This window comes from Myxocyprinus asiaticus, chromosome 30 (assembly GCF_019703515.2).
Source record: "Myxocyprinus asiaticus isolate MX2 ecotype Aquarium Trade chromosome 30, UBuf_Myxa_2, whole genome shotgun sequence".
NCBI lineage: Eukaryota > Metazoa > Chordata > Actinopteri > Cypriniformes > Catostomidae > Myxocyprinus > Myxocyprinus asiaticus.
The window spans coordinates 1,284,086-1,310,207 of record NC_059373.1 but is presented as its reverse complement, the minus strand read 5'-3'; the positions used below and the strand labels follow the sequence as shown (position 1 = coordinate 1,310,207).

At 39.2% G+C, this 26,122-nt stretch overlaps 1 protein-coding gene across 5 annotated transcripts in view; it reads right to left on the bottom strand.

Moving 5' to 3' along the window:
• Window positions 1-1,659: 1,659 nt before the first annotated feature.
• fhod3a (formin homology 2 domain containing 3a) overlaps window positions 1,660-26,122 on the bottom strand; it is a 93,504-nt gene continuing 69,041 nt past the window's right edge. For all 5 annotated transcript variants that reach the window (XM_051664065.1, XM_051664067.1, XM_051664066.1 and 2 more), the window contains 12 exons: window positions 25,349-25,705; window positions 20,495-21,372; window positions 17,141-17,299; window positions 16,700-16,882; window positions 15,974-16,093; window positions 15,570-15,731; window positions 12,618-12,808; window positions 10,634-10,838; window positions 6,813-6,836; window positions 6,107-6,308; window positions 5,556-5,714; window positions 1,660-3,458 (listed from right to left, as the gene is read on the bottom strand). In XM_051664065.1, coding sequence (XP_051520025.1) covers window positions 3,379-3,458; window positions 5,556-5,714; window positions 6,107-6,308; window positions 6,813-6,836; window positions 10,634-10,838; window positions 12,618-12,808; window positions 15,570-15,731; window positions 15,974-16,093; window positions 16,700-16,882; window positions 17,141-17,299; window positions 20,495-21,372; window positions 25,349-25,705 — 2,720 coding nt within the window. In that variant the 3' untranslated portion in view covers window positions 1,660-3,378. The remainder of the gene's footprint in view (window positions 3,459-5,555; window positions 5,715-6,106; window positions 6,309-6,812; window positions 6,837-10,633; window positions 10,839-12,617; window positions 12,809-15,569; window positions 15,732-15,973; window positions 16,094-16,699; window positions 16,883-17,140; window positions 17,300-20,494; window positions 21,373-25,348; window positions 25,706-26,122) is intronic.

Here is a 26,122-nt window from a genome sequence, read left to right as displayed (position 1 = left end):
CCAGCCTAGTGATTTTATATTAGAAGACCTTAAATTAAACAAAGACATTGACAAGAATTATAAAATATAGGATAAAATGGGGCAAATTATTTTTTTTAATAAAAATAATTATGGAACAACATAATTTGTTTTAAAAGACAGAATAACGGAAGGTTGTTTTGATATAAAATGCAACTTGTAACTTGTGAAATGCAAAATAGTTTGGTATTACCATATATATATACACACACAATGCTGTGAATAAGTATTTGCCCCCATCCTGATTTTTTGTGTACATCTCACACTAATTTGTTTCAAAAATTCAAACAAAATCAAACATAAAACAAAGGCAATCTGAGTAAACACAAAATACAGTTTTTAAATGATAATGTTATTTATTGAAGGAAAAAAGTTATCCAATACCAACTGGGCCTGTGTGAAAAAGTATTTACTAAAGATACTAGATACTCAATCCCCAAATCTATGAAACTGCATTCATAATGGGGTTCTGCTGGACTAGACACACCCAGATCTGATTACTGTCAAAGCAACACCTAAATATAACTTTTACAGCAGCATGAAGTTGGCTAAAAGGTCTCACCCAGTAGCACACGATGCCACAGTCGAAAGAAACTCCAGAAATTAGGAGGAAAAAGCTGATTGAAATACATCAGTCTGGGAAGGGTTACAAAGCTATTTCAAAGGGACTCCAAAGAACCACAGTGAGACACATTATCTCCAAATGGAGAAAACTTGGCACAGTAGTGAACCGTCCCAGAAGTGGCCGTCCTTCCAAAATTCCTCCAAGAGCACAGCAACGACTCATCCAGGAAGTCACATAAAAGCCAAGGACAACATCCAAGGAACTGCAGGCCTCTCTCGCATCACTAAAGATCACTGTTCATGACTCCACTATCAGAAAGACACCGGCCAAAAATGCCATCCATGGAAGAGTGGCGAGGAGAACACCACTGCTAACCCAGAAGAACATTAAAGCTCGTCTGAATTTTGCCAAAACACACCTTGATGATCCTCAAACCTTTTGGGAGAATGTTCTGTGGACTGATGAGTCGAAAGTGGAACTGTTTGGAAGACAGGGGTCCTGTTACATCTGCCGTAAATCAAACACAGAATTCCTCAAAAAGAACATCATACCTACGGTCAAGCATGATGATGATGGGAGTGTGATGGTGTGGGGATGCTTTGAGGGAAACATGAATTCTGCTCTCTACCAGATCATCCTAAAGGAGAACGTCCGGTCATCAGTCCGTGAGTTGAAGCTCAAGCACAACTTAGACAATGATCCAAAGCATAGGAGTAAGTCCACCTCTGAATGGCTCAAAAGAAGCTAAATTAAAGTTTTGGAGTGGCCTAGTCAAAGTCCTGAACCCGATTGAGATGCTGTGGCAGGACCTTAAACGGCCAGTTCATGCTTGAAAACCCTCTAATGTGTTGTGAAAGACTGATCTCCAGTTATCAGAAGCGTTTGGTTGAAGTTGTTGCTGCTAAAGGTCGCACAACCAGATATTAAGTTTAAGGGGGCGGTTAGTTTTTCACATGGGTGATATAGGTGTTCGATAACTTTTAAAAGAAAATTTGACAAGACTGGACAAAATGTCTCATTAACCCTTCAGTTCATGTACCACCTTCTACAGTCCTAATGTCAAATACACACAATCATTGACTTCAGAAAGGCTTTTATTGCAGGGTGTGTATGCATGCGAATTAACATGGAAAAATGGTAACGTACAAGGCTTTAAGTTCAGCAAAATGAGTTCAGATTCCACGTGCTATGAAACTAAACATTATCTAGATGTTCCATGCAAGTGTGAGTTCAACAGAGTTTCTTCTATAAGGCAAGTAATATTAAACAGGAAAGCTTCAGTCCAAACAAAAGACAGCTAGTTTTTTGGTGTAGGAAATCTTTGTTCTTGCGAGCTCAGCACATCCTCTGAAACACTGTGCTTGGCGTTTATGGCTTTAGTTGTCTTAAGTTAACATGTACAGAAAAACTATTAATATTAGACAGCAATCTACAAAAATTACAAAAGTCACAACAAAAGGGCATTAACATTTTTTACAGTCTCTTTCATCGTCAAAGATATTGTATGTTCACCATTTTGTACATTTAGAATATTTTTTGGAGATAGAATTCATCTGATGTAGACTTATTTATATAATTGTTATTTGTTTACATAAAAATCCCATATAATAATGGACGTTCAGGTGCAACATGACAGTTCTCATTACAGCATCAAAGCAGACAATTGCAACTCACGTTTCTGAACTAAAACAGGTCAGATGCAGGAAAATCAAAAGCATGACAAAGGAGAATGACGTAAGTGCTGAAACTGTAAGAATACGCCATGTTGTTTAGCGAGTGGCCTCCGGTTCGCTGTCAAACATCTTGGATTTGGCCAAACCACCCGACTAAGCGAGTTCAATCCATTTGCATGTTATTCTAGAGTTCCTTCTGTATCAAAGGCACATTTATAGACATTACATAACATTTACATGCCTCAACCAAAAGACGCTTACAGCAGAAAGAAATGTCAGTGGATGCACTATATATATATACTGTATATACTCGCCTCTGTCTAGCTGTCATAAAATGGGTCATTTAAACACATGCATATGGTTGCATGTTTATGCTTGAGAACTTAATTGTTATCGACAGCATAAAGCACTGTCCAAAACAATCTGGGATTGTAAGAGTTAAAAAATACATTAAATATTTGTTTAATATCCCTTCTTTCCTCCTTTAAAGTCGTGCACATTTTTAAATAAATAAACTAAAGTAACAGGTCACAATCTGATAAAACCAACAGTACCTGTGCAGACATAAAGTGAACATAGTGATTGGACATTTAAAGCCCCACATCAGGAATATCATTCTCTATAAATGCATCATTCCTCACTAGCTCAACGTGAAGCACACACGGCTCGGTGTTTACCTTCTGAGATGAATTTTAAACTGAGGAATAAGCTCAAACCCTGAGTTAGTGTTCAGCTGGGAGTGAAATGTATTCTTGTGTTTCTTTCGACTTTGTTAAACTCATAAACGCGTACCTTTAAAAACGTCAATATAAAATCCCTCACTGATACAAAACTGCAGTTGAACTGTGCTGCTGGAAGGCTTGTGATTGGCTAAAAGAGCTGTGGGGTGTGGTGTGATGGAGAGGGTGTGGCTAAATATAATGAAGGCGGAGCAGCGTCATCACAGAGGCTTTTGAACTATGCATGATATATATATATATAAAAACAAAAAACAAGTAGAATTTGCAGCTGTTTCATGTTTCTCGGGTATGTTGGGTATTGTTGATCTCGTCAGTATAAATCCTCCCGAGATGAGTTCTGTTAAATGCGAGAGCATCAGTGAAGGTCTGGCAGGACGTGGTGTTAAACTGGCATCTCTGACGTGTCAAATCCCAGCGCCTGAGCTTCCTCTGGGGTCAGACCACCTTTCAAAGTCCTCCTCACTGAGACACAAGTACATATAAGACAATGAAAAATGTATCTGATTAAAATAGAATTGCTGTTTACCAGTGTTTTGCACCATTCAGAATTGAATTGAGAGTGCATTTTAAATTCCATCGCAATGCATCACAAACACGATGCAGAATTCTAATTACAATTAAATCAACACATTTGTGGCATAATGTTGATTACCACAAAAATTAATTTCGACTCGTTCCTTCTTTTCTTTAAATCTGTGTTCCAGTGAGACACTTACAATGGAAGTCAATGGGGTCAATTTTTGGAGGGTTTAAAGGCAGAAATGTGGTTATAATTTTATAAAAGTTTTGTATTATTTGAGCTGGAAAGTTGTTTAAATCGGCATTTTAGGGTTTACGCAGTTACGTCGTCATGGCAACGAAGTTGTAAAAACTTTCCACAGATGTGGTCAGTAAGTGATTTTATGACAGTAAAATCATGTTAACACACATATTGTTTATGTCTTGTGTCTATACTTTTGAAACAGTGAGTATTTTAACGTTTACAGATTGACCCCATTGACTTCCATTGTAAGTGTCTCGCTGGAACACACATTTTAAAGAAAAGGAGGAACGAGTCGAAATTAATTTTCAACATTATGCCACAAATGCTGTCGATTGAGATTAAATTGTATTAAACATGGAATATCCTTTTAATGTTTGGGTTTAACTTAAATGTATTTAATTATATTTAATAAATGAATTTTCATTTTATAGCCATTATTTACTAGAATGCTCTAATGTACCTCACAGCTTCAATTTTACTTTTTAAATTAACTTTAATTTAATTTAATTTAATTTAATATGTAATTTAATTTAATATTTAATTTAATATGTAATTTTATTTTATTTAATATTTAATGTAATTTAATTTAATTTAATTTAATTTAATATTAAATTTAATTTAATTTAATTTAATATTTAATTTAATTTAATATGTAATTTTAATTTATTTCATATTTAATTTAATTTTATATTATTGTATTTTATTTTATTTAATTTAATATTTTAATTTAATTTTATTTAATATTTAATTTTATTTTATTTAATATTTAATTTAATATGTAATTTAATTTAATATTTAATTTAATTTAATATGTAATTTAATTTAATATTTAATTTAATTGAATATGTAATTTTATTTAATATTTAATTTAATTTAATATGTAATTTTATTTAATTTAATATTTAATTTAATTTAATTTTATTTAATTTAATTTTATTTTATTTTATTTTATTTTATATTTAATTTTATTTTATTTTATTTAATATTTAATTTAATCATCCAAATGGAACAACATGAAGCAGCTTACAAGATGTTGCCTTTCAAAGTATACTTTTCTGATGCAAGCAAATATGAACACGCTTGACGCATGTTCACTACAACTGTTTTGTGATACTCTTTTAGTACAGTCAATGGCCGGCGCATGCACCGACGATGCGCACAGACAAGGACCACATCTGCAGGTCGAGAAAATCTGGGCAGTCTGGCCGCGTGGACTGTGCTGATGACAAAATTTGGCTCATGAAATTCTTAAATTCTGAATTTTGCTCAACCCTAGTATTTACTATTGTTTGTACACAGTAAAGGCCAAAACATACTCTATGCAAGTTCGTATATACACATCTGTGAGCACTTAGCTACCGCTTTGTCAACATGCAGGCCGGTTGAACATGCTTAATGTGCATTCTTGCATTATCGTCTAGGGGGCGATAGAGTTACCTTCAAACGTCAGTGCCATTAAACTGGATGTGTTATTATTCAGGTAAGTTCCTATAAATATATTAACTTGAACGTACTTGCTCGGCAATATTCTTTTTAAACTGTTGCTCACCATGACAGTAGCTGAGTTGAAAGAGAAAACTCACCGTAGAAGTAGACAGTTCAGCACAGTACTTTCGCTACAGCACCCCCTTGTGGCGACATGAGAATGCAATGCGTTCTTACACATTTTGGAACGCAACTATGCACAAAATTGAGCTAGAGTAGCTAGAAGCGTCTGCGTTGATGTTCTTGCACACAGTATGTTTCGGCCATAACATGTAAGTAATTGGGTGTTGCAGGATCAGAGAATCACTTACGTGATTTTCGGTTGGCTCGCGAGCGTCGTCGTTCACGGGGTTGAGCTCTTTCTCGTGGACCCTGAGTAGCCGAACGAACGATTCTCTCCATGATCTCATCAGCAGCATCATCCGTTGCACACTGAGGGTCTTCATTTGCAGCTGCACACGTGATACGACCTACAGAAGAAAAACAAACACACACTATAAAACATGCCAAACATCATACGGATTCTAGCAGGATTTACTTGATGTTTTTGTTGAGCGCATATTAACATGAGTGGAGTCTAATTGCTTCTGTTCTGCATCTGTGTTATGTGTTATTATAATTAAATGTTTCTCAACAGGCATTGAAAGGATCTCACTGCTATACTAAATCACTGCGTAGTGAAATTTCAACATTTACCAGTCAGTGGAGAATCACAGACATTTTTAGTCGCATAGTGCAAAATTTGGTTGCATGTGCGAGTGATTTACTCACATTGTAGAGGGTTGTGCATAGAGTAAAATATCAATCTTGAGATTTAAGAATGATAGATGCATCGGAAAGTCAGTATTATTTTTACTCTCACCTCTGCTGGCTCTTGTGCGTGTGCGGGTACGTAATCCAGGTACCATGGTGTTGTCACTGTCGCCGCCCTGTAGGCTGGTCTTTAGCACTGCCTTCATCTGTTCATGTTCTGCTGCATCTTCAGCGTGACCCAAACCCTGCGGTTTACTCTCCTGCCCTACAGAAGGGGTCACACTACTGCTGACCCCACCCAACTGACCAGCCTACACACACACACACACATACAGTCAAATCAATCATTACAAATTACTGTTTACACAAGAGGATACTTAAGAATCAAGTTATGTTATCTGTAACAGGTTCTAATAGTTACATTTCTGCAGTATGTAATATTCCTGATATGAGTTCTGATATGATCAATGTTCTAATAAGATTTATTAGCACAGATAAAGTATACTTTACACAATAGATTTAGTTGTAAACCTAATATGTTAAGGACACACAAGACAACATCAACACAAATCTGCATGTCAATGAACACAACAAATCACTTCCAGGTTAGCGATGATATTTGTCTTGTCAGTGCAAATCAGAATAATGACACAATGTTAAATTCCATATCAGTTAGCGAGGCTGTGGTATGAACATTACAATAAAGAATTAATTTAATATTCAGGGTCAGTATTAGGGTTAATATCCAGTGAAGAATCAACCATCAGACAAAGACCAAAGCAAACAGATGGTCAAATCAAATCACACCCTCATACCTCACTGTCTTCTTCTTCATCAGTCTGTGGTGAGAAAGAATGTGAGTTAGAATATGGGGAATGCAGAATGAAGAGAGGAGTTATGATCTTACCTCTCTTGGTGGCCACTGAATAATCCCAACCACAGCAATGAATAATCAGAACTCTAGTCCCACCCACAAAACACTGAATAATAAAAACTATAGCCCTGCCCACAAAACACTGAATAATCAGAACTCTAGTCCCGCTCACACAACACTGAATAATCAGAACTCTAGTCCCGCCCACACAACACTGAATAATCGGAACTCTAGTCCCGCCCACACAACACTGAATAATAAAAACTATAGCCCTGCCCACAAAACACTGAATAATAAAAACTATAGCCCTGCCCACAAAACACTGAATAATAAAAACTATAGCCCTGCCCACAAAACACTGAATAATATAAACTATAGCCCTGCCCACAAAATACTGAATAATCAGAACTCTAGTCCCACCCACAAAACACTGAATAATAAAAACTATAGCCCTGCCCACAAAACACTGAATAATAAAAACTATAGCCCTGCCCACAAAATACTGAATAATCAGAACTCTAGTCCCACCCACAAAACACTGAATAATAAAAACTATAGCCCTGCCCACAAAACACTGAATAATATAAACTATAGCCCTGCCCACAAAACACTGAATAATCAGAACTCTAGTCCCGCCCACACAACACTGAATAATCAGAACTCTAGTCCCGCCCACACAACACTGAATAATCAGAACTCTAGTCCCACCCACAAAACACTGAATAATAAAAACTATAGCCCTGCCCACAAAACACTGAATAATCAGAACTCTAGTCCTGCCCACACAACACTGAATAATCAGAACTCTAGTCCCGCCCACACAACACTGAATAATCAGAACTCTAGTCCCGCCCACACAACACTGAATAATTAGAACTCTAGTCCCGCCCACACAACACTGAATAATAAGAACTCTAGTCCTGCCCATAAAACACTTAATATTTAAAACTCTAGTCTCACCCAAAAAACACGTAATATTTAAAACTCTAGTCCCGCCCACAAAACACTAAATAATCAGAACTCTAGTCCCGCCCACACAACACTGAATAATTAGAACTCTAGTCCCGCCCACACAACACTGAATAATAAGAACTCTAGTCCTGCCCATAAAACACTTAATATTTAAAACTCTAGTCTCACCCAAAAAACACGTAATATTTAAAACTCTAGTCCCGCCCACAAAACACTAAATAATCAGAACTCTAGTCCCGCCCACACAACACTGAATAATTAGAACTCTAGTCCCGCCCACACAACACTGAATAATAAGAACTCTAGTCCTGCCCATAAAACACTTAATATTTAAAACTCTAGTCTCACCCAAAAAACACGTAATATTTAAAACTCTAGTCCCGCCCACAAAACACTAAATAATAAGAACTCTAGTCCCGCCCAAAAAACACTTAATATTTAAAACTCTAGTCCCACCCACAAAACACTAAATAATAAGAACTCTAGTCCCGCCCAAAAAAACACTTAATATTTAAAACTCTAGTCCCGCCCACAAAACACTAAATAATAAGAACTCTAGTCCCGCCCACACAACACTGAATAATCAGAACTCTAGTCCCGCCCACAAAACACTAAATAATAAGAACTCTAGTCCCGCCCATAAAACACTTAATATTTAAAACTCTAGTCCCGCCCACAAAACACTAAATAATAAGAACTCTAGTCCCGCCCAAAAAACACGTAATATTTAAAACTCTAGTCCCGCCCACAAAACACTAAATAATCAGAACTCTAGTCCCGCCCACACAACACTGAATAATCAGAACTCTAGTCCCGCCCACACAACACTGAATAATCAGAACTCTAGTCCCACCCACACAACACTGAATAATCAGAACTCTAGTCCCGCCCACACAACACTGAATAATCAGAACTCTAGTCCCGCCCACAAAACACTAAATAATCAGAACTCTAGTCCCGCCCACACAACACTGAATAATCAGAACTCTAGTCCCGCCCACACAACACTGAATAATAAGAACTCTAGTCCCGCCCATAAAACACTTAATATTTAAAACTCTAGTCTCACCCACAAAACACTAAATAATAAGAACTCTAGTCCCGCCCAAAAAACACTTAATATTTAAAACTCTAGTCCCGCCCACAAAACACTAAATAATAAGAACTCTAGTCCCGCCCAAAAAACACTTAATATTTAAAACTCTAGTCCCGCCCACAAAACACTAAATAATAAGAACTCTAGTCCCGCCCAAAAAACACTTAATATTTAAAACTCTAGTCCCACCCAAAAAACACTTAATATTTAAAACTCTAGTCCCGCCCACAAAACACTAAATAATAAGAACTCAAGTCCCGCCCACAAAACACTTAATATTTAAGAACTCTAGTCCCACCCAAAAAACACTTAATATTTAAAACTCTAGTCCCGCCCACAAAACACTAAATAATAAGAACTCAAGTCCCGCCCAAAAAACACTTAATATTTAAAACTCTAGTCCCACCCAAAAAACACTTAATATTTAAAACTCTAGTCCCGCCCACAAAACACTAAATAATAAGAACTCTAGTCCCACCCAAAAAACACAATATTTAAAACTCTAGTCCCGCCCACAAAACACTAAGTAATAAGAACTCTAGTCCCGCCCAAAAAACACTTCATATTTAAAACTCTAGTCCCGCCCACAAAACACTAAATAATAAGAACTCTAGTCCCGCCCAAAAAACACAATATTTAAAACTCTAGTCCCGCCCACAAAACACTAAATAATAAGAACTCTAGTCCCACCCAAAAAACACAATATTTAAAACTCTAGTCCCGCCCACAAAACACTAAATAATAAGAACTCTAGTCCCGCCCAAAAAACACAATATTTAAAACTCTAGTCCCGCCCACAAAACACTAAATAATAAGAACTCTAGTCCCGCCCAAAAAACACTTAATATTTAAAACTCTAATCCCGCCCAAACGACCACTTAATAATCAGAATTCTTGCCCTGTCCCCACACCACTTAATTATCAAAAGCCCCACCCCACCACTGAATAATAAACATTAGGCCCGTACCATAAGAATTGCATCCCTGCCTCATAACACTAAATTATCTGAACTCTAGCCCCACCTCTAAAGAATAAACAAAATAATAGCCACGCCCCCATGAGAATCCAACATTTGCTCCCCATTATGGGTTTTGCTTATTAGCCTTTCTGGGGTCTACAACACTTTGAAGTAGAAGTACAGCTTAAATACCCGTCACTGGGACACAGAAGACAACACTGTTTGGACAGTGATTATTATTTCAGCACCGGCTGCTTCAGTGTCGACTTCTCTGTGTTTAAACAGCTGCTCGAGTGAAGTTGAGTTAAACGATATCTCATCTGGGAGCTGAACCCACAACCCTGTGGTTAAACCATCAGCCGAATCCACCATTAAAAACCACTGAAATGTCAAACTGTGAAATTGTGAATTGAGGAGTGAGTGAAAAATGACCAAAAGGGGCCCAGAATAAACGGAGCACAAGTGCAGAGTTTTCCAATAAATAATAGCAGGTTGTAGGGGCTGGCCACTATCCAGGGACAAATCGTATGCTTATAACAGTATCAGTTTTTTAGTCCTGTAGAGGAAATTAAAGGTAATTCGTGTTAACGGTGTGAACTACAAGAAAGGAAATGTGCGAAACACATTTGACTTTTTATCCAGTGATTATATTCCTTTAAACACAGTCGATTAAGGATGAATGCAAGATTAATGTGTAACTGTATGTGTAAGGGCAGGTTAGTTTCAGGTAACTCGCCTGCTGGTTGATGTCCGTGATCATTTTGCCTCGCGTCTTGTTTCTCTCTCTGTGGTCGGCGCGTTTCTGTTTCTGCTGTAGCACGCGGTCGCGTGTGGTCCGATACTCCAGAGCGAACTCGCTGATGATCTTACTGAAACGATTTACACTGATTTCCCGAACGCTGTACGCCGGGTGACCCAGGAACAACAGGAACGCATGAAACCTACAGATGGCACAGAAAGAGAATTCTGATTAAGTTTAAAGTCTAAATTCAGACCATTATTTCGTAATTTAACACTGATTCTCAACCATTTTTTTTGACCTAAAATGTTCAGCATACAAAAGTAAGAATGAATATTACTGTAAACTATTTGATTTCTAAATGTCTCTTAATCCTTGTGTTACCTTTGGGACATTTTTGTCTTTTTCATTTTTGTTTTTTCGATCATTTTGTCTGTGTTAATGCCAATGGCATACATTTTGGCAAATGTGTGTATTTTGGGGGGAATTTTGATATTTCAAGCTCAGTTTCTATAATACATCTATAATACACTGTGCAATATTTGATCCCAGTGCCATTAAAGCATAAAATCATGAATTCTATGATATTATGTTTTCATTCTGGAGCCCTGGCTTCAACATTTACATTTTTAATATTTTCCACCAGATGGCGCCATTTTCCTCATGTTTAGCCTATGGAGCAAATACAAGCTTTTCCCCTATTCTCTGTTTGCTGTATTATAGAGCACTGCAGGACAACTGAATACATGATGCAGATACAATTGTGTGTGTGTGTTGGTATGGAGGTCAGAGTGTGTTTTGTATGTGTGTATTGAGAAATGTGTGTGTGTGTGTAAAAAACAACAGTGGCATTACGTAAACAAACTGGCATTTAAAGGGTTAAACTCCTGAAAATGAGTGAATATTTGGTAGTTATGATCAGGACTGATGTTGGTTAAAATAATTAACTAACTGAAAGTGGAAAATAATATTAATATATAATAATATTATGGCAGTATTTTGACATGGACATTTTTGTCCCCTAAGGATCTCTGAGTAACTTTTTTAAATTGATGCACAAGCATTAAGTTTCAATGATTTCAGCCCTTGGCAGCTAATAATCCACCGCACAAAATACATTACGGTCGGGCTGTGGTTTGGGTTAGTTGTGGTGACTTTGATTCATTTCAATGCCTTGATTCTTTTGATCGGTTTCACCAAAAATATTAGTTTATTGATTCGTTCATTTACCATTTCTTTAAGTTACGCCTTTGCACCTGTAGATGGCGCCAAATGACTATTTTAACTAATTGCATTGAACCAAAAGCAGTCATTCACAACCAGAACAAGTCTAATTATCCTTTATTAAAATATGATACAATATGTCATATTGTGAACTGCTGAGCGTGACTTCTTATCAAGCTATACCAAAAAAGAACAATACCAGCATAAAAATAACTGAGTTTCAATTACATTGTATTTCATTGTAATGTGTGGTCATCACTCACTTTTATTTATAATTCATCAGCCCCTTTTCTTGTTGAACAAAATTGACGAACTGAACGAAAGACATGCAGCTCCTCCTCTCGTTCAGCCGGTAAGAAGATTGTTCACGAACAAGATGATTGATTCGTTTAATTAATTCGCTAAGGAGTTTACCAGTGCATTCAGTTCACGAATGACATGACCAACTAGTTCAGTGAGGGGTGTATTCGTTCAGTGGGTCCAACCAATGATATTCTCCTTCACAGCCTGCACTCGAATGCTACTGGCTCATGCTATAGTCAGTCTGAAAAGCCACCAAAGCAGTCTCGTGCTTCAAACCAGAGCTCATTGTCTTTGAAAGGAAAAAACGTCAGTGAACGAGAAATATGAGTCAGTGTATGGAGGTAAACAAGAACGATTCGTTCAATCAAAACAAAACAAAAAAACATCCCTATTTTGGGTTATGACCCACCTGATTTAACATGCATGTAGGTGTCAGAGGGTGTCACATTGTTACCTGTTCATGATTCTGCGGTGGACTATTTTAAGGATGATAATTCTCTCGGCGCAGTCCTTCAGGAAGTCAGACATCTTCTGCTTCAGCGCGGGCTTCATCTCATGCTTTGCGATCACTTTCAGATGGTCCCATGATGCTTTGCAGCGCCATTCAATTTGAGTCAAGTTCTCCTGCAGCTGGTCAAAATCCACCTGCAGACCAGCAAAGACGGTTTTACACTCTAAAATACCTGGAGAAAGCAGGTAATTCACAACATGGCGGCAAAGAACCACCCGACACGATGCAGAGTAAAACCATCCACATGGAAACCCATCCAAAACACTTTAAAACCTCCAGACTTTGACCTCTGAGACATCGGCATGGTACCCATTAAGGCTACACGATTGATTGAATTAAGAATGAAATCACAATATGGCCTTGCACAGGTACTAAACCGCAAAAGGCTGCGTTTTATAAAACTCTAGCATTTGTAAGTGCCACATGTTGAGCAGTGCAGCATTAATAGATGATGTTTATCATATTACAATTCAAGTCGTTTTGTCTCTTCTTGCTGGACAGCGAAAGACGCATTTGATAGGTTCCTTTTTCCTTCTCTCCCCCTCCGTACAAAACAGCTGAATGTCCTTACAAGCCTTACTGGTGTGATAGAGGGACAGTGCATTTGCATTTCTAATTATCTCCAGGACGGTCTCGCTTCACGTTTATTTAAAGACGGCATTGCATGACCTGATGATATTGTGTTTTGTGATGTGATATTTAATCCCGCCTCTGAGAGTCATCAGACTTGCTACACTTTATTCGCATCCGAACTCTCCCAAAGTAGGTACATTATTATAAAATGGCGATTAAACTCACTGAAACTACCTGTGCATTAAACGATTTTAACGCACGCATTCCAGCCAATCAGAATCGAGTATTCGTATAGACCATGGTATAATGAATTTTTAATTTTGATTTAAATTTAAAAATATTTTTCTTTTTGTTTAATTCTCAATTTATTGGTTTTCAGCTGTCTTTCCTTTGGTTTTAATCTTGCTTATACTGTTCATAAGACTCTAGACTGTCATTTAAGAGTTAAACATCTGGCACACCGCGTCACGTGACACAACAGCATGACGTCGATTTCTGTGAAGTGCTCCTACGGGCACAGTGCCAACAAAAGTGCCTCTGGTAAGAAACCTCTAAGTTTTTTGACTGAAACCTGTTTGGTTGTAAACAGTAGAGTCTCTAGTTTCATTTGATATGTCGCTTTATAAAATCCATTCATTTTTCACGTATCAGCGCGCTGATAAACATGATGTCCACATATGTGGAAACTAGGACCACGTTCCCTCAAAAGTTGAAAAAACATGTTAGTTATCTTGAATATTTTTCAACACATCTGTGGGTCATTTCACTTCATTTTAATATAAAATGTGTTATATTTTATTGTGTTATCACTGTTCAATACGGTTCTATTCATTAACATTAATAAATGCATTCCTATATATTTACTGTACATTATCACATTGAGAATAAACGCATTCATGCAAAAGCTGATAAATGTGTCTTTCAGAGGCTTTATATGGAGTTAGGATGATAATAAGGTGCATTTCAAACTGTTCTGAGACCAGTGCAGACAGACAGCACACTGGAGGTTAAGTCATTCACTAAATAGGGAGCAAGGGAGCATCCTATAGCTCTCTATGCAGTTAAGTGCATTCACTCCTAAAATCTGATCAAAAGTTCAGTTTCAGGCTGCAGATGATGTTTGGATCACTCAACATGTTTGACAGACATGTGACAATGATAATCAGTACATAGATTCAGAATTTATCATGTATCAGTTTATTTTAACATGGTTGGCAGTGATTGGATGATGCTGGACATTACTTTGAATCAGAATCATTAATTCAGCTTTATAGACAATCAGCTGTAATGTCTGTAACGTCAAATGAATAAGCAACACTCCTGGACACATAATAAACTATTTGATGAAAAAAATCTGACTTTCTATAGTTAGGTATTACTTAAAATTTCACAACTTAGTCCCGCTGTCCACATACTGTATGTGGGGCAGTGGTGGCTTGGCGGTTAAGGCTCTGGGTTACTGACTTGATGGTCAGGGGTTCAAGCCCCAACACTGCCACGATGCCACCGTTGGGGCCCTTGAGCAAGGCCCTTGACCCCATCTGCTCCAGGGGCGCCGTATCATGGCTGACCCTGCGCTCTGACCCCAGCTTGGCTGTGCAAAAACTGGAGGCAGTGGTAGCTCAGCGGTTAAGGCTCTGGGTTACTGATCAGAAGGTTGGGGATTCAAGCCCCAGCACTGCCAAGATGCCACTGTTGGGCCCTTGAGCAAGGCCCTTGACCCCATCTGCTCCAGGGGTGCTGTATCATGGCTGACCCTGCACTCTGACCCCAGCCTAGCTGGGATATGTGAAAAAGAAGAATTTCACTGTATATGTGCAAATGTATAATGTGTGATAAATAAAGAAAATTATTTTTTAATTATAATTATTAAATCAAAAAGGGAAATGGAAAATGCACACAGCAGTCACGCTCAGGTCTCAGGAGGTTAACTAATCTCTTTGCACGGACAATACTGCAATAGGCAGTAGATAGAAAAAATAAACAGTCCATTTTATTTTCTTTTGAGAGCCCTTCATAAACACTCTTTCACTGGAAAAAAGATGTACTGTACTATAATGTAGTATAATCTGGCTGTCAGTTGAGAAACATGCATGGTGTAGTTCCAGTATCTACCAGCAGGGGCGAACACGGACCTGCTAACCAGCCAATTCCTGACCTCCTGACCTCCAAAACTCATTGTGACACTATCATAAGATAATCAAAAGACCAAACTTAAAACTGAGCCCTTGACCCTGATCCTTACACCAATCTTGGCACATTTAGCATCTGTATTATTAGGTTTTCTAAGAACACACATGTTAATGTACGTGTGTGTTGTACCTTGGCAGAGCGTGTAATGGCGCCGATCTCCGAGTAGAGGTCTGTGCTCTCGGGGAAGTTCTCCACGACGATACTGCACACGTGATGGAGCAGTGACTGTTTATGAACCGTGTCCTTCACTTCTGGAACCTTCTCAAGATAATTTAGATCAAAACCTTTAGCCTGCAAAAAATCACAAACAATTTGATTTATACAGTGAGTTCATTTTATGGCCTTTTCTTTGTTGTACATTTCTCGAAATGCTCTGTCTATTAAACCTTCTGTCCAAGGTTTGAATCCCTGATTTTCAATGTGGACTTATGACGTTATCCACTGAAATTGGGGAGGTTTACAGTAAATGTGTAGACTTTTAATGAAGCTTTTTAAACAGTGTGAAATGTTTCAAATATGTATGTCAATCTCACGTTTGAGCCGTTCAGGAAGTTTCCTATCGTGAGCAGCGTGGACAAGATGTATCGCAGCGTTTTATTTTTCTCCAGCTGATCCATGCCCTCCTTCAGGTCCTGTAGTGGTTCAGCCACTTCCTGTCGAACAGGAAACATTGCATATAATTAATTCACCTTTTAAACGAACATTTCCTCGACCGGCTGCAGATAACGACATCATTTAATGCGACATCAGAGACTAAGCAACATCTTTAATCTTTAGCGCTGCTAATTACAGCAGGTGAATCGCTGCATTCCAAACAGCTGCGAGTGAAAACCATGGAAACCGAATTCCCTGTTCTGTCCGGATGTTAGATTTAGGACAGCAACAAATGTGTTTCTCGTTATTGGAGTCTTTTGTTTGTAGCACACAATGTTCCCCTCCATTAGGACAACTGAAAATACCTCCTGCGTCAGAGAAGATAAGACATGGAAAACTTGACAGAGAGAGAGAGAGAGAGAGAGAGATGATGAGTGAGAGGAGGAGATGTTTGTTGTTTGCTTAAAGGTCTTTGAACTTCCTCTTCGCTAATGTGTTCTGGAGGCAACAACTTTTGACCTTTGCAGGTAGAACGAAAAGTATTTGGACAGCAGCATTTGAGTCACGCAGATCCCACCTGCTTTCATATTTTGTTATTTAATGCAATGACATGTGCAAGTAATTTCCTCGTCCGCTTTGACATTCACACACAAACAGTCTCTCACCTTCTCGGTGGCCTCATAGTCGAGTTTAAAGGCCCAGAGCTGCAGACGCGCCGAGAGCTCGCTGATGGATGAGAGCGTCAGGAGAAACTGCTCGGCACTTCCCAGCGGAAGGTCGGGATTCGCCAGCTGAGCTTCCTGGATTTTCTGCGTCTCTTCCTCTGTCGGAATCATCGTCAAGATTTTCTACAGCAGATTTGAAGTCACAATTTCTTAAAAACGTTCCTGGTCTTACTGTGCACGATTCATCAATGCATGCTATTCTGCAAAACTGTTTAATTTTGAATGTACTTGCACTAACTTGCAAATCAAATCATGATGGATAAAGACAAAAATATTTATATAAAAATGCACTGCAAATACTGTTTTTGTTCTCTTTGAGATGTTTCACAACAGAAAAAAATATCTTTTTCATTGAACTTTGTTGTAATGCTGTTTCCTCACCTCAATGCCCTCTTTGTTGAGCGCGTACTCGTCAAAGTTCAGTATGGCGGTTTTGATGGTTCGTGGTGGCGGTAGAACCGTCAAACCGATGTTGATGGAGTTGCTCCGTTTAGAGTCCAGAACGATAATTTCCTGACGCTTCCCGTCTGCGGCTGTTTTCTGTGAAATTACAAAGCTGAACTTCAAATTCATGAATGAAGATGTTTAATATATAGGTAGACAGAAGTATCGGTTTTATTGATTAATCGCTGCCAGTAGTTGCATTTTGGAACTTGTTTTCTTTGCATTATTCGAGGTCTGAAAACACGGCATTTTTTTTTGTTATTTTGACCAGTTGTCATTTTCTGCAAATAAATACTCTAAATGACAATATTTCTATTTGGAATTTGGGAGAAATGTTGTCTTTTTAGAATAAAATAAAAATTTTCATTTTACTCAAACACATACCTATAAATAGTAAATCCAGAGAAACTGATCATTTTGCAGTGGTCTCTTCATTTTTTCCAGAGCTGTATATATATATATATATATATATATATATATATATATATAAAAAGGTCATATATATTATCCTCACTTCTGCATATTTTTTATTTATTTTTTTTATCCCCTTTTCTCCCAATTTGGAATGCCCAATTCCCACTACTCAGTAGGTCCTCGTGGTGGCACAGTTACTTCAATCCGGGTGGCGGAGGACAAGTCTCAGTTGCCTCCGCTTCTGAGACCGTCAATCCGTGCATCTTATCACATGACTCGTTGTGCATGACACCGCGGAGACTCACAGCATGTGGAGACTCATGCTACTCTCCACGATCCACACACAACTTACCACACACCCCATTGAGAGCGAGAACCACTAATCATGACCACGAGGAGGTTACCCCATGTGACTCTACCCTCCCTAGCAACCGGTCCAATTTGGTTGCTTAGGAGACCTGGCTGGAGTCACTCAGCACACCCTGGATTCAAACTCGCGACTCCAGTGGTGGTAGTACTTCTGCATATTTTGATTAGTTAATCCAGTGTTCTAAATTTAAGCGAAAGCATGCAAAGGAAAATCAACACATACATCCTCCAACTTCATTTCTTGAGAATAATAATAAACCTTATTCCTCATTAAAGCTCATCTGATAAAATATACACTATATATTTACAAAACCCTTCATCTGGTGAAAATATAGGCTATAAAAAACTTAACTTGGTAAATACCTGCATATAGAGCATTGTAACAGAGTCAAATCTCTGTCATTTCAAAATAAGAGTCCCGGTGTATTTCACGTTTTTTTGTATTTAAAAAGTCCAGTGTTATGCACAATATAACTGTATTTATTTTTTGCTTTTTTCATTTTGGACTCTTGGGTCTGTGTCCGTCATAGTATGGAAAGACTAAGACAATTTTGATAAAATTCTATAAATCAATTATCCCCCGAATAATCGGTTATCAGCCTTTTTCTCCACCTTAGTTATCGGTATCAGCAAAATCCACTATCGATCGACATCTAGTTTCATGTCTTTCCTTCCCTGTATCCGAATCCACATACTCACTGCTTTACAGTATGCAAAAGTCAGTTTTTGTCAGTACAAGTCCGACACAGCAGTACTGACTCAAGCAATGTTGTGAGTTTGGGTGGGACTGTCCTTTTCTCCGATCAATGGAAGACGAGGTTAGCAAACAACGCTTCGCGTCGGGGTCCTAATCACCTTTTGCAATAGCAACAGGCTGACTGTACATTATCCCGCATATTACATGGCTACTAACAAAATAAATGAATATAAGGACATAAAACACTGATTTGAGTTTAAATTATTTTATTAGCTTTATTGTAGAGATCATGCAGTGATCCGAGAAGCAGGAAAGATGACTCACAATAGCCGGATGTGCGGTTGTTACTCAGAAACATCAGTCCGCTAGATGGCGCCATTGACCAATCATTATTTTATTTTTTTCTCCCCTTTTCTCCCCAAATTGGAATGCCCAATTCCCAATGCGCTCAAAGTCCTCGTGGTGGTGTAGTGACTCGCCTCAATCCGGGTGGCGGAGGATGAATCTCAGTTCCCTCCGCGTCTGAGACTGTCAATCCGCACATCTTATCACGTGGCTTGTTGAGCGCGTTACCGCGGAGACGTAGCGTGTGTGGAGGCTTCACGCTATTCTCCGCAGCATCTACGCACAACTCACCACGCGCCACAGAGAGCGAAAACCACATTATACTGACCACGAGGAGGTTACCCAATGTGACTCTACCCTCCCTAGCAACCGGGCCAATTTGGTTGCTTAGGAGACCTGGCTGGAGTCACTCAGCATGCCCTGGATTTGAACTCGCGACTCCAGGGGTGGTAGTCTGTGTCTTTATTCGCTGAGCTACCCAGGCCCCTTGACCAGTCATTACTGAGTATTCCAGAGTGCCGTGTAGTAATGAGATTTAATGTATTATGTTGCAGTTGAATGAATGAAAGTTACATTTATATAGAGCTTTTCTGACACTACACTCAAAGCACTTTACACAGTGAACAGGGGGTTCTCCTCAACCACCACCAGTGTGCAGCATTCACCTAGATGATGCGACGGTAGCCATTGTGCGCCAGTACGCCCACCACAAACCAGCTATTGGTGGAGAGGATTCTTAAAACAGTTACCAGCCAACTTTGTTTACTCACCAAATAAAATTTGTCTTGCATTTGTATTTGCTTGGAGAGACTTTTGACAGAGTATAAAACAAAGACTGACAACAACTGTCATCATACCGATTCCTTAAGTTTTGGCAGAACTGATTTAAATATTTGCCTGACTGAATGTGCCAATCGCGATTACGTCACGCACATACTGCTGCTGACCGAAAGTAATGGTTTATAGTTAAGAAGTACTTAAATATTGATCTTTTTTGCACCACAAGCAATTGTTTAGCTTTAGAAGACATTAATTTAACCTCTGGAGTTGTATGGATGCCGTTTATGCTGACTGTCTGTGATTTTTGGAGCTTCAAATGTCGGATCACCATCCACTTGCATTTTAAGGACCTACTGAGCTGAAATATTTTCCTATTTTTCTTCAAATGTGTTCTGGTGAAGAAAGAAAGTCATACACACCTGAGGGTGTGTATATGGTGACAGAATTTAAATTTTTGGGAGAACTATCCCTTTTAATGTTTGATCCCGGATTAGTCCTTTAAGGTACTGAAGTACACAACTATTGAAAGTGTGTTTTAAGATGGTCTCCTAGCCTGGTCAGCTACAAAAGTGCCCAAAACCCTTCTAAAAGTGCCCAAAACCCTTCTTTTTTTCAGCAGGGGCCTCTCAGTATTTCAGCTGAGTTGGTTGAGTTCAGAAATCACGTCTAGAAGTTTGAGATCTCACCTTGGTTACGGGCATCTCTTTGGATTTGCTCTCAAACAGATGTTCAAGTTTAGCGGTGTCAAGTTTCACAGGTTCAAGTCTGGACCAGAGTGACTCCTGGCTGCGTTTGTGGTTCCGGTAGATCCAGTCTGCAGGCCGTATCTCGCTCCAGAATAACCTGATGGTCTTCTTCCTTTTCTGGAAGAGTGGCGGTTCTCCTCGACCCAGCTGGGGTGATCCGGGAGGCAGAACTGCTGGGGTGGAGAAACAGGGAGGAGGTGGAGGCATCCTTATGTTGAACATGGGAGGTGGAGGAGGACAGCCGAACATGGGTGGAGGGGGGGGCAGGTTGAAGGGACAGGGGGGTGGAGGGGGCGGGGCATTGGGCAGATCTCCAGAGCTCAGCAGACTTCCAGACTCCAAGATGTCCTGGTCATCTTCGTCTCCAAGATCAGTGAAGTTGATGTCACCGATACGGAGCTCACGCGGACTCGCCATCAGCTGGTCCCAAATATAGTCCGACTCTTTCTTTGGAGGCTGTGGGGGTGGAGGAGGAGAGGCCAACTCTTTCTCTGGACCTTCCTGCAATTCTGTTGGTGGAGAGGTGAGACCCTTCACCAGATCTCCAAAGCGTTCGGCAAACGCCCGTACATTACCCTGATTCTCGACTTTCTTGTCTCCGTCGCTCTGTGAACTTGCGTTCTGCGTCGACATCGCCGAATCGTCGCCCTGCTCTTTTTCTTTTACATCTCGCTCTTTCTCCTCTGTGAGCTCTTCTTCATCCTCGTCTTCCTCTGAGGGTTTTTTGCTCTGCGAGTACAGCATGTCCAGCATGAAGAGTTTGCTGTGGAGGATCTTGCTGCGTTGTTCATTCACGTTGATGCTTTGAGACCACTGACCTGCGGAAACACATATAGAAGGATCTGATTTTACCTAAAGCTCAATTCCTCTAATTTCACACAGATCGAGATAAAGTTAGGAGGTGGCTTTTATTCAGCATCCTAAAATTACACTGCCACTGCCATTTGGCTTCCATTTATGGTGCCCAGCTACGACTTTTACCATTAAACATTACCAGAATTAACAACGCGATACCAAGCCTCATTACTGGTTTATATTACAACAGTGCGCGGTAGCCGTTAGCCAATGGCTGATTTCAAGACTCTGATTCAGTTAGCTAGTTGCGTATCCACCTTTTTCCTTGGGGTCTTAATGGAGAAACGAATGTGGGTGGGACTTCTGCAGGAAGTCATTCTATAGCATTCCCTAGCTCTGGCTGCAGTCATTTTAGACCCTGTTTACAGCTGGTAATAAGGCACGTTTTGGATGATATAGTTGTAAATGGGGTGCAAAATGCTTTGTGATTGGATCACAAAAAACACATACAGAGATAGCCAAAAATTACATTGCATTTGAGGTTTAAAACGCCATCCTGATGCGTCCCAGATGGCAGTGAAGTACCACCTCTCATCAGTCAATCAAAAAAGTTTAAACTTACATGTGGATTTAAAAGGAAATAACCGTCCAATCGGAGACAACTTGAAAAAAGCAATTACATACCCAAGTATGAGAACTTCACGGCTGTTCCTCGGTGTGTCTGTCTGATTTGAAAATGCACGATGACGAGATGACAAGCACACACATCTGAAGCTGAACTAACACAGGTACTCCACTAAAACAACCGATAATTTTGCTCGAAATGTTATGTTTGTGCTTAGATTAAATCTCAACTGCATCTGGGTTATGGCGTATAATCGTTCAGTAACACACTGGTATAGTGATTGATGTACTGTATGTCCTCATGAAATCATACATGCTCTCCTCAAAATCACAACACTGCAATGAAATAATTAATGGAGGTATGCTGCAACAACAAATGTGTTTACTTGACAACGGAAGTAACGCCCATATTTCTCGCCAAGCATCACGGGACGTAGGAAAAAGGTGGATAACTTTACCAAACTGCTTGTGTTTTTTTGGCAACAGGTACCTGATCCGACTGTTTAGACGTAGAACATAAGCTAAATATCGAAAATTACTCAAAAGCTCATCATTAATATAGAATAAGGGTTTTCCTCGATAAATATCAATATTGTTTTTTTTTCGAGGGCCTGGGTAGCTCAGTGGTAAAATATGCTGGCTACCACCCCTGGAGTTCGCTAGTTCGAATCCCAGGGCGTGCTGAGTGACTCCAGCCAGGTCTCCTAAGCAACCAAATTGGCCCGGTTGCTAGGGAGGGTAGAGTCACATGGGGTAACCTCCTCGTGGTCGCTATAATGTGGTTTGTTCTCGGTGGGGCGCATGGTGAATTGAGCGTGGTTGCCGCGGTGGATGGCGTGAAGCCTCCACACGCGCAATGTCTCCGTGGCAACACGCTCAACAAGCCACGTGATAAGATGCGCGGGTTGACTGTCTCAGACGCGGAGGCAACTGGGATTCGTTCTCCACCACCCGGACTGAGGCGAATCACTATGCGACCACAAGGACTTACAGCGCATTGAGAAATGGGCATGAGAAATTGGGTGAAAAAGGGGAAAAATCCAAAAAAAAAAAAAAATCATTTTTTTTCGCCCAGTCCTACAATATTCTATATTATTCCGTTAGAATTATTTCTCTATATTGGAGAGAGTGTAAAGTTAAAACTCACCCATCTTGAATCTCATGAAGTTGACTTTTAACTTGAACTTGCGCGTACAAAACGGCGCATTCTATGACGACATCTTTGCTTTGTCTAACCTTCTAGTTATGTATTTTAAAATGAATAATTTTTAGGGTTGTCAATCGATTAAAATTCTTTATCAAATTAATTACATGACATGTGGATTAAATTAAATTAATTGCAATTAATTGCAATTAATCGCAATTAATCGCATATCATAATTTGCTGAGAAAGGCCCCCAAATAAAAATTCAATATAAATGACACATAGTAATTTAAATAATGATAATATGTAGGGCCTGTACAGTAATAAATATAATAATTCAGATAATCAGATTGAAACATAGTGCATCATTGTGGCAGACGATTAAAGCATTGCTTAGAGTAGACAATACAAAAAGTGGCTTTATAAGTCAATATATTGTTTGTTTTATTCCCATATCATTGAACGTAAACCTACAGTCCACATTAATCCATTTGGCATGAGTTCGTCAATCTGTGCGTTCCGTCTGCGCTAGGCGCTTTTGGAGCGTCTCACTGGTTTCAGCATAAATGCTGCGTTTGTAGAAAACTTTAAAGGTGCAGTATGTAACAATTTTCATGTAATATTCACCTTTTTTTGCCAATGTGTGAACGGCTTGTAACGCAACTTAAAAAAATGAGCCCTTCCCGGACTTCCTAGGTTGCCCATTAAAGCCTGTCGACTGCGAAGGGAGCAGGTCGGTTTAGCCGGGAAAATCCAAAGGATGTGATGTTTATGCGCGCTCCCGAGAGCCTTCTACTGAATCCCGTCTGGCTAAGCGGGAATGTGATCGTGGTCGAGCGAAAACTAGAGTGAACATCGACAGGGCATTTAATTCCTGGAGGGACCTTCGTTCGGTTTTGGGGATCAAAACCGCCCCTGAATTGGTGTTCTTCTTATTGGACAGGTAAGCTTACATAACTGCAAAGCATGTGAAATATAGTGCCATAAGGATTGATCTGTGTCATTTTAGATAACTTGATCTTGCCTGCTAACGCTGAGGAATTGCAAGCTACCTTGCTTCGTAACTTTCAAATAATTTCAGCGATCTTCTCTTTATACTAAAAGTCAGGTATACAGGATAAATTTAAGCAAATACGCTGGTTTCTTGATCGTAGTACAACATATGACATACAAACATACAATAGTGCAACAGTAAACTGGTATAGTTCGGTAGTATGTAGCTGTATGTGTGTATCAGTATGCTATGTTAGCTGATAAGTAGTTTTAGTTTAGTCTCAAAGTTTGTAGTAAAACAATCATAACTGTGTAATTTTAATTATGCTACTTCATCTGTCAGCATGATGCCGGTGAATCATGTTCAGTCTCTTTGTACGTTACATCATTGTTTTGGCCGATGCTTGCTCGCTCGCGTCCCTATGGAGTGTGTGCACGAGCACGAGCAACAAATAGCTGGCTGCAGTTCACTTAACGGCCACAGGTGTCACTAATAAGGGTTTCTGAATCTTACATACTGCACCTTTAAGTTAAAAATAGTTCAAACTTTGAAAATCACGTCTTGAGATTCCTGTATTCTGTTGTGCATCGCCCAGCTGTCACAAACGCGTCCTGTGTGACACCGGCTCTCATTCTGCGACTGCTTGTGAGGTTTGTTGAGGCGCGCTGACTGCCCCCTGTTGACGCAGCTTATAAAAACACATATACTTCAAGATTGAATTGCTCCTATGGTACGAAAATATTTAATTTTATTACGGAATTTACATATTGGTCAGGGGGCATGATTAATTGCGTAATGTTTTAACACATAATTTTTATAGAATTAATTGCACTAAATTAAGCCGTTACATCAACAGTCCTAACTTTTTTCAAATGAATAAAATGTACAGTTCAGTTTTTATTTCGTACATGGATGAATCACAAAAAATATGTCCAGAAGATATTCTAACAGGACAAAATATTTTCCCCCAAATTCTAATTTCTTTAATTAAAATAAGGCACATTTTATTTAAAAAATGACTGTATTACAGTAATGAGAATCATAATTGAAGTGATAAGAATTCCAAGCAAACTCAAAAGGGAAACGTCCAGAGTTTTTAGGGGTTTTTTTGCATTCTGGAAATGAGAAAGTTGCTTACGTATCATTAAAATAATGCCACAAAGTAAACATTTTTAAAATAAAGTTAATTATTTTTCATGTATTGAATCTGGTCTAATGGCCCGCAGTGGTTTCTCACCCGTCTCACCGCTGCCGAGTCGATCTTCCCTCTCTAGTGTACTACTGGCAGATGATATACTAGATGCAGAGCAGTTATCTTTCTCGTTCACTTCTTCATTCTGTCGTTCTTTATCACTCAGTATCCCACTGTCTTCAGCTTCTCCATCAGGAGCTTCCAGCTCAGGCTCCTCCTCTTCCTCTGCAACCTGCTCCTCAGCCACAACCACTTCCTGTTCAGCAGTTATCTCCTCCAATTCCTCTTTCTGTTCCTCTTCTTGTTCCTGTTCCTGTTCTTCTTCCTGTTCTTCTCTGGGTTCTGCCTCTTTCTCCTCAGGTTCTAGAGTGGCTCCCATGTCCGGTTCTAGATCATAAGTGTCTGTGGAGAAAGTCATAGAAATCCAAAAGTTGTTTTAGGATATACATCTGAGACAAAGTTCTTGGTGCTTTAAAGAAATCTGAAACCAAAACACTGATCTGAAGAACCTTTAACCCTCATGTATCTTTCTGTCTTTTCTGACTGAAAAACAATTTTGCTTCTTTAATAAAAACTGGTTTCCTTTATCTGATGGGTACGAGACTTGGTGACTTTTCCTGCTTTTGCTCCATCTTAACACACATACACACACACACACAAAAATTGGAGTTGATTGGACAAGTCTAAGTGGTCGGAAAATAACTTGTGATGTTCACGGTCAAAAGTGACCGCCATAGAAAATGAATGGGAAACACTAAAAGAAATGAGATTTTTTTATTATGTCCATATAAAATCTATAAATCAGCCACAATGCAGAAA